The following is a 15,790-nucleotide window of genomic DNA, read 5'->3' as shown; positions in this document are numbered from 1 at the left end:
CACCCCCTCGCAAGGCACTCTAAGCGTTTACAAGTTTCTATCAATTTGACCTGCTCTTCTGTGGAACTGGTGACTGCCTCCTGGACGCCTAAGAGTTCCAGATCTGCTCTCTGGAACCATTTAAAACAGCTTCAATACCTTTCCTACCTGCCAGCCCTTCAGGTATTTAGAAATGGTAACCTGTTATTGCCTTCCCTCTACGAACCACACATGTTCTTCAGACAACACATCTTCACCTTCAGTGACTCCCCAGGTAACTGTTTCCGGGCTCTGTCATCCCCATCACCCTTCTGTGAACCTTCTCCGATTTGTCACCATCCTTCTGCAAATAGCGCCTGGGGAGAACACAGCATTCCAAGCCCATTTGTAATGCAGAGCTTCTGCAGGCATCATCTTCTATTTCTGCAGCAGTGGGGATACAATTACGCCTTACGGAGCTCTGTCTCCTGCTGTCCCCACTCCACTCCCGGCCCTCCCAGGCAGCCTGTTTGCTGTGTTTCATGGAGAGATGCATAATCTGGAGCCAGTGCTCCCACCAGGATAAAGAATGCTGCCCCTCATCGCTCCATCACTCCTGATTAAGATCACTCAGTCTAATGTCCGTTACGTCTTGTACCAATAACGCCTGTGTAATGCCTCATGTTTCTCATGCTGCTTTCTAGACATTATCTTATTATGTGCTCAAACTGGAGATGTATTTTTGCACAAAGAGGAAGATGAATCTCAAAATGCATGATTTAAAACAGAGGGAAAATTGGATATCTGACCCTTGAAAAAAGTGCTCAGTGGGGGCATCCAATAACCTGGCTTCAAATCCAGGTTCTCCATTGACCCACTGTGGCTGTTTTTGTTTTTTTGAAAAACAAAACAAAACTAATAGCATTAATAAGAAGAGAAACAGTTACTTACTAATAAATGCTTAGTATGTACCAGTCTCTGCAGTAAGCTTTTCATGCAGTCCTCAACCTTTTCAGGATCAGGGATCAATTTCATGGAAAGCCATTTTTCCACAGACCATGGGTAGAGGGGATGGTTTCCGGATGATTCAAGCATGTTCCATTTGTCGTGCACTTTATTTCTAATCTAATGTTGCTTCTGATCTGACAGGAGGTACAGGTTTACAGTCTGGAGGCTGAGGACCCCCGCAGTCACATCATATATTACATGCAACAACATTTTGAAGAGTATGTTTTATATATATCTGCATTTTAAAGGCAAGGGGATTAAGTGACTTGTCCAATGTCACACAAGCAGTAGGTGGCACTGGAATTGGAACCTAACTCTGGCTGTCTCCAAAGTTCAATCTCTTCAAGTTTCTTAGCAGTTTCCCTTACTGGGTACTTATAACTCACCAAGTAATGGGAGGAAAAAAAAAAAACTCTTTTAGCAATTACCTCTCCTGAGAAGCTTCTCCTAATAGGTAGGAGGTAGGGACACGTGTTGTGGGGCTGGAGACCCCGGGAGAGGGTGCGCACGAGAGCAAAAGCGTGAGAGGGGAGAGAAAGGCCACGTGCCAACCTTGACCTTGGGCTCCGTGTCTCCACCAGGGCTGAAAGGTAGCCCTGCAGCTTTTGTCACAAGCACATTTGAAATACAAACAAGATTTCAAGGTGACAGTTCAGTCTAAGAAAACAGTGTTTTCAAGTACTTTTAATACCACTTTAGCAGTATTCACTTGTATATAAATCATGTGCTAATGTATTCATTAAAATAGCCTGTACTTGGCAACATTTTATTAACCTCAGTTTATGCTAATAAGATCAGTACTTGGATTTTTTCAAAATGCATCTCTTTTATAATTACTCCATAATTCTAATTTTCTTCCAACTCAAACTAAGCCCTTGCTAACCCCCAAAATACATTCCACATCCAATGAAAATGAGTTCAGTTTAAAATACTATAGGACATAGCTTTGAGAAAGTATACATTTGGGGAAAGCACATTCCCAAGCCTAGCCATGCATCAGAATCTCCTGGGGACTTTCTTATGCACACACAATTACTGACTCTTATGTGGCTCTGTAATATACTGGTTCAGTATTTCTGGGAATAGGACCTCTTGAGAACTGAGATTTGCAGCAATTGGTCTACAGAGCAGCACTTAGGAACCAGTGATTAGACTGTGTCTACCCTACGCAGGTGGACTGCAGCCCTTGGAAAGTACAGGATACCTAAGACAGTGAGAGATGCCCCAGACATGCTCACTTGTCACCTCAGAGAATTCAGTGACTCCCAGATAAATGATTTATAAGTCCCATTACTAACTGTTGACCTCTTGATCTTAATTTTCAGGGTTTGGGTAGCCATTTTAATACTTAGTTACTACAAAGAAACCTTATAAATACAAATATATTTTTAAAAGATGCATAAAAATCCCTATAAATTAAAAAAAAAAGTTTCTGACTGCTGGAAACCAGATGGGAATCATCACAGAGGTCGAGTACCATGACAAACAATTAAAATTATAAAATGTGTTTGAAACATTATTCTCAAAGGGATAGAACAGGAGTGTCAAATAAATGGCTCCTCTCTCATATTTGATACCCATGGCAGACGCATCCAGAACAGCCTCAGAACCCTTCCCAACTAAGCACCCCAGGCCCCCACTACCATCTGATCAGCTCTTACATGTGGGGAACATATGTGCCCTTTCCTAGCTAGAAGAAATAGTCACACTGAAATCATTTCTTTTTTCTTCACACCAACACATCTATTACAGACTGCACAGTTCACGTAGCACAGACAGACACGCCCAGGTTCTCATGTAGGTGTGGTCCTAGGAGCAGATCTCCTGGCTCTTGCTGTTCATCTCTACACTGGGGCCACACTTACATCTTTGAAGGGAAGTAATAAGTTAACTGCTCAGTGCTTATGACACAGGGGTCACCCTCTTATTGTTGGGTGAAACACTGACTGAGGCCACCTGCCCTGGCCAGGAAGACACGTGAATGAGTCACTTGCATGGGTTACCTTACAGCAGGAGGTCCTGGTTAGGGACTCGGAACTAACAAACCACCATAAACCCGAAGAAATCAGGAAAGGTCCAAAGGAGAGAGGAGATGCCAGTCCATATGTCTTACCAACCTTCCAGAGTCCTCCTGGCTGGAATCCATCTTGGCTGAGCCATGCGTGGGCCACCCAGAAGGGTTAGGCTTAGGGTTAGGGTTAGGGGTTGGGGTTAGGGTGAGGGTGAGGGTGAGGGTAAAGGACTCGGAAGGGACTCGTGAGTCAGAATGATTGGCCAGAGACAACCCGGACACTGACCCCATCACCATAAAAGCCGAGGCTGCGAGTCACGTGGCAGAGCAGTCCTCCTGGGTTCCCTTACCCTCCTGCTCTCCAACTAGGCGCCTCTTCCCAGTAAAGTGTCTTGCTTTTTAGCTTGTGTGTTTCCTTGGACAATTCACTTCTGCTTGTGAGACAAGAGCACACTCTCAGGCCCTGGAAGGGGTCACCCTTCCTGCAACATTATCGTTCAAATCAACCTAGTTTCTGCTGGCCACAATTCAAAGTTCCACTCTGAATAAATGCTATTAGGAAAGACAAACTGGATTTCAAAGTGGTTTTAAAACTAAATGTAGTATTCAACTAAAAAAAAGTCATACATCAATCTGCTCGGTTTCCATTGGTGGCACTCTAAATTACCTCCTATGGAACCTCTGTGCTGTATCTCCACACAAATGTTCAGTGCCCTGGTAAATGACAGGGCAGAAATCACAAGGACACCTGGCTTCTGCCAGATTTCATTTGAAAAAGAAAATCATTGTAATTCATTTGCCTTCAGTTTCTGCAGTGGCCATTCTTGGCTTCTTGGCCTCTACAGCCCCTTTCCAAGTCTTACTGGGTAGAATATCACTGAAGACCACACCTCCAGTGTTCCTGATTCATCAGATTGATTTCATCACTCTGATGGCACCAGTGATCAAACAGTAAGATCAGAGAGAGCAGACCTACCGCATCATAGATGCTGTCATTCCTGTGAAAGTCTCCAGCCTTCCTTGGAAGAATGTGGACGTGAACATGCTGAAAAATAAAAGAAAGAATAAAATGTGATTATTTCCTCATATATTTCGAGACTTGACAGCGATGCTCTCGTGAAGTCCAATTACTCCACATGGGTTCCTGCTGGATTATTTTTCAGAGGAAGATGATTATCATCTCCAGTAATCATATCTGAAATCTGCAGAGAGGAGAGAGGCAAAAAAACAAGACAGGACAATGTGGTGGCATATACGAGAGTTTGAGTGAAATGCCAGTGTTTTAGGGGCTCTGTGGAATTATTCAGAGTTGTCAGTCTTGGTTGTATTTAGCCAGTGCTTTGAAATGACAGCACGTCTTCAAAGGTGACCATGGCGACTCTGAAACTGAGAAATAAGAACTGGCTAACAGAGAACTGCATAAGCAAAGAGCAGATGAGCGAGAGTAGAAAGGACTATGAACCAAATTACAGAGCCAGGACTTCAAATAATAATCATATAATAGTAACGTAAATAGTTCTCACTTATTAGGTGTTGAATTACTGTAAGAAAGCACTGTGCTTGGCTTTTGTCTCATTTAATGATCTAAATAACCCCCTACAAAGTTCTACTTTGATCTCCATTTTACAGATGAGAGCATCTATACTCAGAGAGGTCAAGGGCCCACCGGAAGTGGTAGGGTCAGCGCAGGAAGCCCACCAATCTGGCTCTTACTCCCACATTCTTCATCAGTACGTTAACACTGATTCTGTGAAGTTAATCTTTTAAACAGCCCATTTCTCTAGTATACTAAAGCACCCAGGTAATATACTTAGCAATGCTATTATGCAGAGATCATGAATCAAAGCACACTGCATATCTAATTCAATATATCCTTCAAGGCTAACTTGCCATTTGAAAGTTTTATTTTCCAAATAGCCTCTACTGTACTTCAACTGAAGTTAAACCTCATGCCTGCCCTTGAGCTATGTCCCCTCCTTTATTACAAACCAAGGGGAGGAATGCAAAAAGGAAAAGCCTAAATGTGGAGAAGCAGACAAAGAATCAGACCCAGTCTCTGATCATACCCACCCCTTCTTGATTACAGCGATCAGGCTCCAAGCCTCCCAACAGCCTCTGGAGACTGTGAGATTAAGCGTCCCTGTGGCTTTGCTGCAGGAGGAGGAGAAAATGATAGGCTATTAAAGCAGAGGCAGGGAGCAAGACCGTCCAAGGTGAATGAAGCAGAGAGGAGCTTCACAACAGCCTCTGAGCACATGGTCCCCAAAGAGTCACATGTTTTTCCCAGAATATTCTCCAGTTAATGAGAAAGCCATTTACGGATTCCTTAGCTCCTGGGACGAGCACATGCCTACGTCACAAAGACAAGGTGAGCAGTGGGAGACAGGGAGAGAAAACAACAGGGGGGAACCTATCACTGACTATCCATGGAGCCAAACTCTTAGAAAGAACCAGTGCTGGATAAGCCCACACTGAAACTGACTGACGCACACGGGCTAGTTGACTTAACAGCAAGACTGGAAAAATGCCATAGTACATGGAAAGAGCCTATCCTTCATTCCATCTTTACTTCCTAAGCCTGCAGCTACCCTTTCCATCTTCTTTCCTCTTTCCTTCCTTCTCTACTTCTTTCTTCCTGTCCTTCTTGCCTTCTTTCCTTCCTTTCTTCCATCTATCCACCCACCCACCATCTACCTTGGCCTTTCTAATAATCAGGTATTCCAGACCAGTGTTCTGCAGCCAAAGGGCCTAATGCAACTTCTGGAACTTCCACTTACTAGCTTGTGTGGTCTTGCCTCATAAGTCCTGAATCTCAGTACCATTACAGATAATGGGGACTGCAACCATTTCAACCGCACAGAGTTGTTAAGGGGACCAAATCAGCTAACCATGTCCTTAGCTTGCTGCTTAGTACATAGGTAATGCTCAGTACCGGAGAAGGCAATGGCACCCCACTCCAGTACTCTTGCCTGGAAAAATCCCATGGACAGAGGAGCCTGGTAGGCTGCAGTCCATGGGGTCGCTAAGTCAGGCACAACTGAGCGACTTCACTTTCACTTTTCACTTTCATGCATTGGAGAAGGAAATGGCAACCCACTCCAGTGTTCTTGCCTGGAGAATCCCAGGAATGAGGGAGCCTGGTGGGCTGCCGTCTATGGGGTCGCACAGAGTCGGACATGACTGAAGTGACTTAGCAGCAGCAGCAGTGATACTCAACACACATAACTGCAGTAGTATTACTCTTACTTTTTACTTATGTTTATTATTTTTCTAACTGGCAGATAGAGTAGAAATCACATTCAGGGGTTGGTTCCCATACCAGAAGGGAATATACTTATGAAGCTTCTTGAATGGAATATTAAAGTTATCCTGTTGCTAAAGCTTATTTCTGTTGCTATGACTAGTGGTTTTCAAATCTGAGCATGCATCTGTGGCTTGGTGAAACACGGATCACTAGACCCTTAAATTTTGCATTTCGAACAAACTCCCAGTGATATCAATGTTGCTGGTCCAGGGCCATACCTTGAGAACCACTGGTTCAGATTATCCATGTGGTTCTTGACCTCCTCTCCTGAAAACATGCTAACATGGGCATCCGAGTCACTCACTACTTTGCCTGCCCTATTGCATTCTGGGAGTCATATTCCTGAATGCTTGCCTGACTTCCCTCTCACTGGTCACCCTCTGTGCCTTGTCCTTAGGAATATGCCCATCTTCATTCACCAAGGACATATAGGTAGTTGTGAACTTACTGGGTCCAGGCCCACCCCACACCTCTGTTCCTTTACCTTGCTGTCCTGGGTTTAGTGTTCAGGGCTATCTCTATAGGCTCAGTTACCACCCAGTCTTGGAATGCCGCTCTTGATGACTGGTAACCACTTTAAATTCACCGTGACATTGATGAAAGCAAACAGCTCACCATACAGGTGATTTCCCCCAAGGGCATAGATCTCAACCCAGCCTGATGGCTTGACTTAAATTCTTAAGTGACAGATCGATCACAAGATCCTGACAACCCACTCAACTTCTCAGAAAAGGGAAGTGATGATAAAGCCAGCTCAAAACCTTGCTGTTGTGAAGGAACACCATTGCCATCGCCTTCCAATAGAATGGCCTTCTGATAAGCAGCACATACAGGGATAATTTGACCTAAGTTGTTCTTAGTGAATTCATGTTGAGCTTTGGTGATCACAATTGACTTTTCTAAGTGCTAATAAAACCTCTAGTTAAATGTTGCAATATAAGAGTATTTTTAAAAATCTATGATGCACTATATACCAAAAAAATTTTCATGGTCAACTACAATTTCACAATGCTCACCAGTACACTGTCACAGAAGAGGCACCCAAAAGACACACGGTTACGTTTGTTCAATTAGCAATCCAGAAGCTTATTTAATTATGGAGATCTCTGTTCTTTATTCAGATAACATCTGTCTACATTTTTTAATAGATTTATTTGTGCAAAAATTATTTAGAACCAGGTGTTATTCTGGAAACCAGGGATATAGTAATAAACAAGACAAAGTCACTGCCTCCTTAGAACTATACTGCAATGGGTGATGCAGAAAATAAACAAGTAAATAAATATACAACTTAATTTCAGGGGGATATAAATGTCATGCAAAAAATGGAGTGTGCAGAGCTACAGAACTGGAACACTTCAGCATTTGAAGTCTGGGAAGAGAAGTAGTAGGACTAAGACTAAGGATACAGCAAAGAATGAGGCCAATCAAGAGAGGGTAAGTTCCAAAATTGATGAAAGGAGGAGTTTCATGGAGAATATAATCAACAGAGTCAGCACTGTTGAAAGCCTATGTTGATTTCGATGAAACTGGTAAAATAAAAATTTAACTAAAAAGCACATAAGATGTTCAATATCACCAGCCATTAGTGAAATGAAAATAAAACCACACTGAGATATCACTTAGCAGTCAACAGCATGGCAAAAAAAAAAAAAAAAAAAAAAAGAGAGAGAGAAAATAACAAGTGTGTATGAGAATGTGGACAATTAGAACATTCATAGGCTGTTTTGGGGACTGTAAAATGACGCCACTGTTTTGGAAAATAGTTTGGCACTTCCTCAAAAAGTTAACTTGGGCAAATTCCAAGAATAGTGAAGGACAGGTAAGCCTGGCGTGTTGAAGTCTGTGAGGTCACAAAGAGTAGGACACGACTTAGTGAAAGAACAACAACAAAAATTAAACATAGAGTGACCATACGATTCAGGATTCCACTCCTAAGTACCCACCCCAAAGATCTGAAAACATGTCCACAGAAAAACTTGTACATGAATATTTATAGTAGTATTATTCATCATAGCCAAACAGGGAAAAGAACCCAAGTGTCCAGCAAGTAGGGAATGTATAAACGAAATGTGGTATAGCCAGATAGTGGAATATGATTTGGCCATAAACAGGAATGAAGTGCTGCTACAGGAAAGAATTCACTAAGTGAGTTATGCTAGTGAAAGAAGTCAGACACAAAAGGCCAGATAGTGTATCATTGTGTTTATATGAAATGTCCGAAACAGGCACATTTGCAGAGAGAGAGAAAAAATTAGCAGCTGTCAGGGGGAATGGGGAGTGACTGCTAATAGACATGTCGTTTGTTTTGGGGAGGATGAGTATGTTCTGAAATTATATAGTCGTGATGGTTGTGCAACTTTGTGAACATACTAGAAAAACACAAAACTGTATAGAGAGAGTGCATTTTATGGTATGTGAATTTTATTCCCATTAAGTTGTTATTTAAAAAACTGATGTGGGTTTACGAGAGAGTAGAAGGTGAAGAAAAGGAGATAAGTAAGCATGGATGACTTTTCTAAGGAAAAGGAGTTTTGCAAAGAAATCAGTGGCGGTGGATGTAGCGGAGGAAAGAAATACAGGTTTAAGTTTCCTGAATCTTTAGGTCTCTACAATTATTATTATCCTTAGTAGTAGTAATTTTTTTGTTAATATTTATTGAAAGATCACTACATACCAGTCCCTGGGTTGATTCACATCATTACTTTAATTAATCCTTACAATGCTGCCCAGAGGTTGTTAATAAATGCATCTCCATTCCCAAGAGACAAAGTAGACCAAAGGGGTTAAGCAAGGAGGTCACACCCCTGCAGGGAGTGACCAGTAGCTGATATCTGACTCTGAGTCTGTCATCAGAGGCCAGAACATTTGCTCTTACCACAAGTGACACCTTATCTCAGGAGGCCACCCTCTCTCCTGATTCCAAATATAAGGACCCCTCTTCAACATGGGCTCTCGATGCCTCTGCCAACTCTGACTTCTCAGTCATGTCTTTGATCACATCTCTAAGTTCTCTCAGACTTGCATCCCCTGGCGGATGGAACCTACCTTTGCCCTGAGACTTCAGATCACTTAAAGCAAGGATGCTACATCTTAAATTCCACTTCCACCTTACACCTTCCTAGTTCAAAACCATGCCAGGTATAATATAGATTAGCCAAGTTGGTCAATATCAAGTCTTCTGCCCCTAATCTATTAACTGTATATAGTTTGCCCGATGCAGTAGACCCACCCTTTCCTGGCTCATCTGCTTGAGAAAATTTTAACTTTAAAAGCCCTTTTTGTTATCTTTCCCTCCAAATGTAGGCTCTCCCTGATAATTAATACCTTAATGACATTTTTATAGGTTTTGCTTCTTTCGTACAACCTGTGTGTCTCCTTCCATGCTTTTGAATGAATTTAGTTTACCCCATACTCACCTGAGGATGGTTAGTATAGTCACATGGATGCTTTTTGTCCTTTTCAGAATACATTCTAATTTGATTATAAAGGATAAAATCATGGTGGGGGAAAGGGCAGGCAAGACTAGAGACAGAGAGATACCCTTCTTCATAACTGGAGACCAGCAATCTCCACCAATTGCCCCTCAGTGTGTGAACACCTCACCCTCAAATCAATGAATAATCACAGAAGGGCAAGTCTGATTCTAAAGAATCAAAGCAAAAACTGCTGTGGGAGGCAGACTGTGGGCCCTTCAGTATCCTAACCCCAGGGCTGGTGAATATACTAAATTGTATAGCAAAGGAGAATTATGGATGCAGAAGGATTAGCATTGCAACCAATGCTAAACCAAGGTAGAGTATGAATGACCCTGAATTATCCATCTGTACCCCGTGTAATGAACAAACTCTAGGAGACAGCAGAGGACAGGGGAGCATGGCAGGCTACCTTCCCTGGGGTTACAAAGAGTCGGAAATGACTTAGCAACTGAACAACAACCCAGCGTAATCATAGGGGTCCTTAAAATTGGAAGAAGGTGAACATCACCAAAATTTAAAACTTTGTGCTTCAAAGGATACAGTTAAGAAAGTGAAAGGTAAACCATGGAATGAGAGAAAAAAAAATTCTGCAAATCATCCATCTGATAAGAGACTTTTATCTACAACTTGTACATAACTGTTCCAACTCAGGAGTAAAGACACAAATCCCAACTATAAAGAATGAGCAAAGGATGAACAGGCATTTCTCCAAAGAAGATGCATTAAAATGGTCAATAAGCAGAGGACCAGAATGTGAAGGCTATGCCTTCAAAACTGCCTTCCTCCCTTCCTTGTTTCCCCCCTTAGAGGGGGGAAAGAGGCAGATAAGACTGCTTAAAACCAGTAGAAATCAGGTTTCCCAACGTGAAACATACTATTGGTTAAGGGTGATACAGTTTGTTGTCCAAAGGGGAACTTCTGAGACTGAAAGGGGCATTGTTCATCACTGCATTCGCCTGTTTATGGCTACAGATGGGCCCCGATTTTCAATGGTTCTACTTACCATTCTCTAACTTTATGATGGTGTGAGTACAATAAGCATTCAGTAGAAACCACACTTTGATCTTTTCCTGGGCTAGCAATCAATATGTGGTTCCATATTCTCTCCTGACGCTGGGCAGTGGCATTCCCCACAGCAGCCACTCGATCACAAGGGGAAACAAGAGGTACATACATTGGCAACCATCTGTACTAGACAGCCATTCTGGTTCTCACTCTCAGTATAGTATTCAATAAGATCCATGAGCTACTAACACTTTGTTATAAAATAGGCTTTATGTTAGATGATTCTTCCCAACTGCAGTTGAATGTAAGTGTTCTGAGCATATTTAAGGTAGGCTGACTAAGCTATGATATTCTGTAGGTGTGTATTAAATGTATTTTCACCTTAATGATATTTTCAACTTACAATGGGTTTATTGGGGTGTAACCGTGTCATCACTCTTGCCTGGAAAATCCCATGGACGGAGGAGCCTGATGGGCCGCAGTCCATGGGGTCACTAAGAGTTGGACACGACTGAGCGACTTCACTTTCACTTTTCACTTTCATGCATTGGAGAAGGAAATGGCAACCCACTCCAGTGTTCTTGCCTTGAGAATCCCAGGGATGGGGGAGCCTGGTGGGCTTCCGTCTATGGGGTCGCACAGAGTCAGACACGACTGAAGCGACTTAGCAGCAGCAGCAGCAGCAACCATGTCATAAATCAAACAAGATATGTACAGGTCTAAAGTCCATGGGGTCACTGAGAGTCGGACACGACTAAATGACTTCACTTTCACTTTTCACTTTCATGCATTGGAGAAGGAAATGGCAACCCACTCCAGTGTTCTTGCCTGGAGAATCCCAGGGACAGGGGAGCCTGGTGGGCTGCTGTCTATGGGGTCGCACAGAGTCGGACACAACTGAAGTGACTTAGCAGCAGCAGCAGCAAAGTCAGACTTCTTCAAATAAACCAGGGAATACACTCACCCAGATATTGTTGCTTACATGGGAAGGATGAGAGCATAAATAAATTGGGATCTGATATCCTCTCAACCTGGCTTAGGGGCTTCCCAGGTGGTACCAGTGGTAAAGAACCCACTTGCAATGCAGGAGACCCAGGTTCGATCCCTGGATCTAGAAGATCCCCTGGAGAAGGGAATGACTACCTACTTCAGTATTCGTGCCTGGGAATCCCATGGACAGAAGAGTCTGGCAGGCTACAGTCCACAGGGTTGTAGAGTCAGACATGACCGAGAGACTAAGCACCAAGATGCATGCTACCAGGCTTAGAATCGAGACCCACCACCATGACCAGTTTGGTGACCTTTGACAATGTACCTGCTCTCTGTAAGCCTTACTTTCCTCATCTAGTACAAGGGAGACAGTAGGAGTTCCTACATCTTAGTATTTTGGTGAGGATATGGTAATGCATATACAGAACTCTGCACAGTTGCTCATTCAGAGTAGTGGGTGATGCATTTATTTTCTGTGCTACTGTCAGTGAGGAAGAAAACTTTCTTCCACCCTTCTAGGTTCTTCTGACTGGTCTAAGAATTAACTGGACATAAGACAGATAGATCAATAGAAGAAAATTAAATGTACTACTGTACCTATGGGAACCCCAGATATACGAGAGGCTCAGCAACAGAAAGGTAAAATGAGGTACATGTGCTATCATGAGCTAAGGGATGGGATCAAGAATTTCAAGGACAGGAGGGTCATCCACAGGACAATAGGAAGAAGAGCAAAGTTTGCTAATTAGATGTCTTCCTTGCCGTCTAGAACGGGCATTTAGATAAAATTTATCTCTGGTAATAACTCTTTTTCTGGGAAAAGTCCCCAAATGAAATTCTTCTAGGTAATTAAAGGAGGGGAAGTGGTCTCTCTTGAGCCCACGGGGTCTCCACTGCCTTTATATCAAAATAATCCACTTGCCTAAGTGCACATCTTGGGGAGATCTGTGCTGAATGCTTACATTACGTAGATTATACACTTAAGCCTCTAGAACAGGAGAAAATACGCTTGGGACTTCTTTTTGAGACAGTAAGTGGTTCTATTTGATGAAAAGAGGATGTTCTGCCCTTTGGAAGTCATGGAGGGGTAGGAGTAAGATGCCAAGAATCTATAGTAATTTGAGATGTAGAATCTCCTGGAGGAAGCCAGAGGAGTGAAAAAAACTAGGGGCAAGATAATAGGGAGGGCGCCTGTGTTAACGCGTCACGCCCAGATGCTTCTCTTCACGTGGCAGTAACTCATCCACCACTCTTCCCTTTAATTCACTTAGGAAAGGAAAACGGGAGAAGCCACTTGAAATGTAATTGTCTCTCGCTGGTCCTGTTTGAGGCTATTATGCAAAGAGTACGGAGATTTCTCATTTTGTTCTGTTTACTGGAGTAGGGTTAAAAAAAAAAAAAAAGGAGGAGGACCAGTCCTTTCAGCACCTGCTTTCTTAATTGTCAGTGATTTCCTTGCTCCCAAAAGTGAGTGGTTTTTAAACAAAGCAGATACATTCTCATAAGTGACATCGCCATCTTATAAACATATTGTTACAGCAGGAGAGGGGATGGAACCATGACAACAGGTCCCATTTCCTGCTCAAGGTCAGTGGCCCACATGTCACTCACCTTTTCTTTTTCTTCTCACTTGCAATCAGTGCTTCTTTTGCTTTACAAAGACACATGATAGAAAAGCTGTTTTCTTCCCTTATGTCCTGTTTTGAACTTGTGAGCAGTGGCTAAGGAAGTTGATCTACTTTTTATCTGTCCTATTTGTTCTACATTTCAGAGGAGGAAAGTCTTAAAGAAAACAAACTTCTCCTGGGTTTACCCACTGCCTATTGCAACATCTCCAGTGATCCAGCTCTTCGTGATAAAGATAAAGCTAGTCTTGCTTGCAGTGTGGAAGATGGGGGAAATTGATTGGCAAAATACATGCATTGACACTGGCTCATGTTTGTTCAGTTCTCTGGGCTTCTCTTCTCGTGGAGGAGGAATTGAGGAAGAGCCTGCCAATTATTTCCACCTCATGAGCTTAAAAGCTAAAGGAAAAGTCACATACCCACGTTTTCAGAGTTCGGTGACCCTCTCTACAGCATCAGATTTCATCAGCTTGCTTTTATTTGACTTGAAAAAACCTTAATTTGTAAAAAAAAAAAAAAAAAAAAATTTGAAATTTAAAGTTATCTAGTCAGGAGAAGCTCCTTTAAACTCTCATTGTGGTTTGGAGCCATGCATCATCAAAGGCGGGATGCTCAGATGATGTACTGCTCCCGTACATCATTGGAGCGCCATCCCTCTCATGATATATTATTACATCTCACAATTGGAACACCGCCAGTGATGTATGGCTGAAAAACACAATCGTTAAGCCACGAGACTCCACAGGGTCTCGACAAACTCAGGGTTTTATTTTTCTTTTTTTGGAAACTGGATTTGTTCTTTATCTTTTACTTTTTCTTCAAATTTCTCAGCTTGACTGGGACAACTGGGGTACCAGGAACACTGTGTGTTTCCTGCATTTCACGACAGGGACAGCAACTGCATGTGCTACAGGAAGGAGCCTGCCAGCACAACCAGAGACCATCGCATGCCCACGCCTTTTGACAGATGACTATTTCTACCCCTGAGTTGACAGTGTCAAGGTGTCTGCAAGGCCCTTGAGCAGAAGCACTTCCAGGGACATTTATTTTGGAACTAAGGAGCTGGTAGTGTTTTCATGCTGACCTTAAGCTTAGCAGTAGAAGGTGAGGCCTCCCCCAACCGAGTAAGGAAGAATCCAGCCAGGAAGAAAACACAAGCTTTGGGGCTGGTGATGTCCTGGAATGGAATCTTCTTAGCAAAAGTCCCTGCAGAACCAAGCCTTCTGATTGAGAGAAGAAGCAGGTTGCCTAAAATATTTTCAAAACTACTTCTGTATAATATAGTAATAATAAAATGTACTGAATCTTTGGAATATGCCAGCATTAGTCTATATACTTTATCAATATATTTCATATAATCCACAATAACCTTATGCATTTTCTTCCCTGGTGGCTCAGACGGTAAAGAATCAGCCTACCAATGCAGGAGACCCAAGTTTGATCCCTGGGTTGGGAAGATCCCCTGGAGGAGGAAATGGCTACCCACTCCAGTATTCTTGCTCAGGAAATCCCATGGACTGTAGCCCACCAGGCTCCTCTCTCCATGGGGTTGCAAAGAGTTGGACGTGACCGAAGCGACTCAGCACACACACACAACATTATGTATTAGAATACTGGTTTTATCTCCACTTGAAAGATGAAGCAAAATGGAGGGAGTTATAGATAAAGAAATGGAGGCCTTGGGAGGGAGAGTGGATAGATTTTCTCAACTCCAAAGTCCAAATACAACATTTTCTATTGGCACTGTGGTATAGTAACACACAGCCCAGCAGAAGGCACCCCAAATACTACTCATCTCAGGCTTCTGAGCACGAATGTGAGGAGGTCCATGAGAGACTAGTTCTCTTACAAACTTGAGGTCAATCTTGTAAAACATTCCATATTATCTTCTGTCTCATGACTGATTTTCAAAGTGGCATAATAGCTTCAAATTCTTAAAACCATTTAACAAAAAGAAAGAACTTGTAATTATCACTCTTAAAAAAGTTGACCAACTCACCCAAGATCTGAAAAACCATGATATTCTTCAAATCAGGTCATTTCTACAACATTAGGTTATGCTCCTGCAACAAGACAGGTGGAATCCAGGTAGACCCTTCCGGGGTAAGAGTCTTCCTGTTGACCCACACTATTCTTGTTTGAAGAATTTCACGGACAGAGGAGCCTGGTGGGCTACAGTTCATGGGGTTGCTAAGAGTCAGACATGACTGAAAGCGACTTAGCACAAACTCACATTGACACACACAGGCAGGAGGTCAGAGGTTCTCTGTGAAACTGATTCTGTTTGCTGTCTTGCAGGGAAAGCACCTTAATGAGGTTTCCAGCAAAACAACTTTCAAGAGATACAAGAATATTTCAGGATTTGTCATCCTTGTGTTTTATGAGCTACCGTTGCAGCTGTTGCATTTAC

The 15,790-nt window shown here is 42.7% G+C and overlaps 1 protein-coding gene across 1 annotated transcript in view; it reads right to left on the bottom strand.

The window, feature by feature from the left end:
* FHIT (fragile histidine triad) overlaps positions 1-15,790 on the bottom strand; it is an 851,602-nt gene that overhangs the window by 209,335 nt on the left and 626,477 nt on the right. Inside the window, exon 5 of the mRNA XM_010851542.1 lies at positions 3,954-4,022. Within this exon, the coding sequence (XP_010849844.1) occupies positions 3,954-4,022 (69 nt within the window). The remainder of the gene's footprint in view (positions 1-3,953; positions 4,023-15,790) is intronic.

Source organism: Bison bison, unplaced genomic scaffold (assembly GCF_000754665.1).
Source record: "Bison bison bison isolate TAMUID 2011002044 unplaced genomic scaffold, Bison_UMD1.0 scf7180017864304, whole genome shotgun sequence".
Classification (NCBI taxonomy): domain Eukaryota; kingdom Metazoa; phylum Chordata; class Mammalia; order Artiodactyla; family Bovidae; genus Bison; species Bison bison.
Note: the sequence above shows the minus strand (reverse complement) of the source record. Positions and strands in the feature narration are given on the sequence as shown.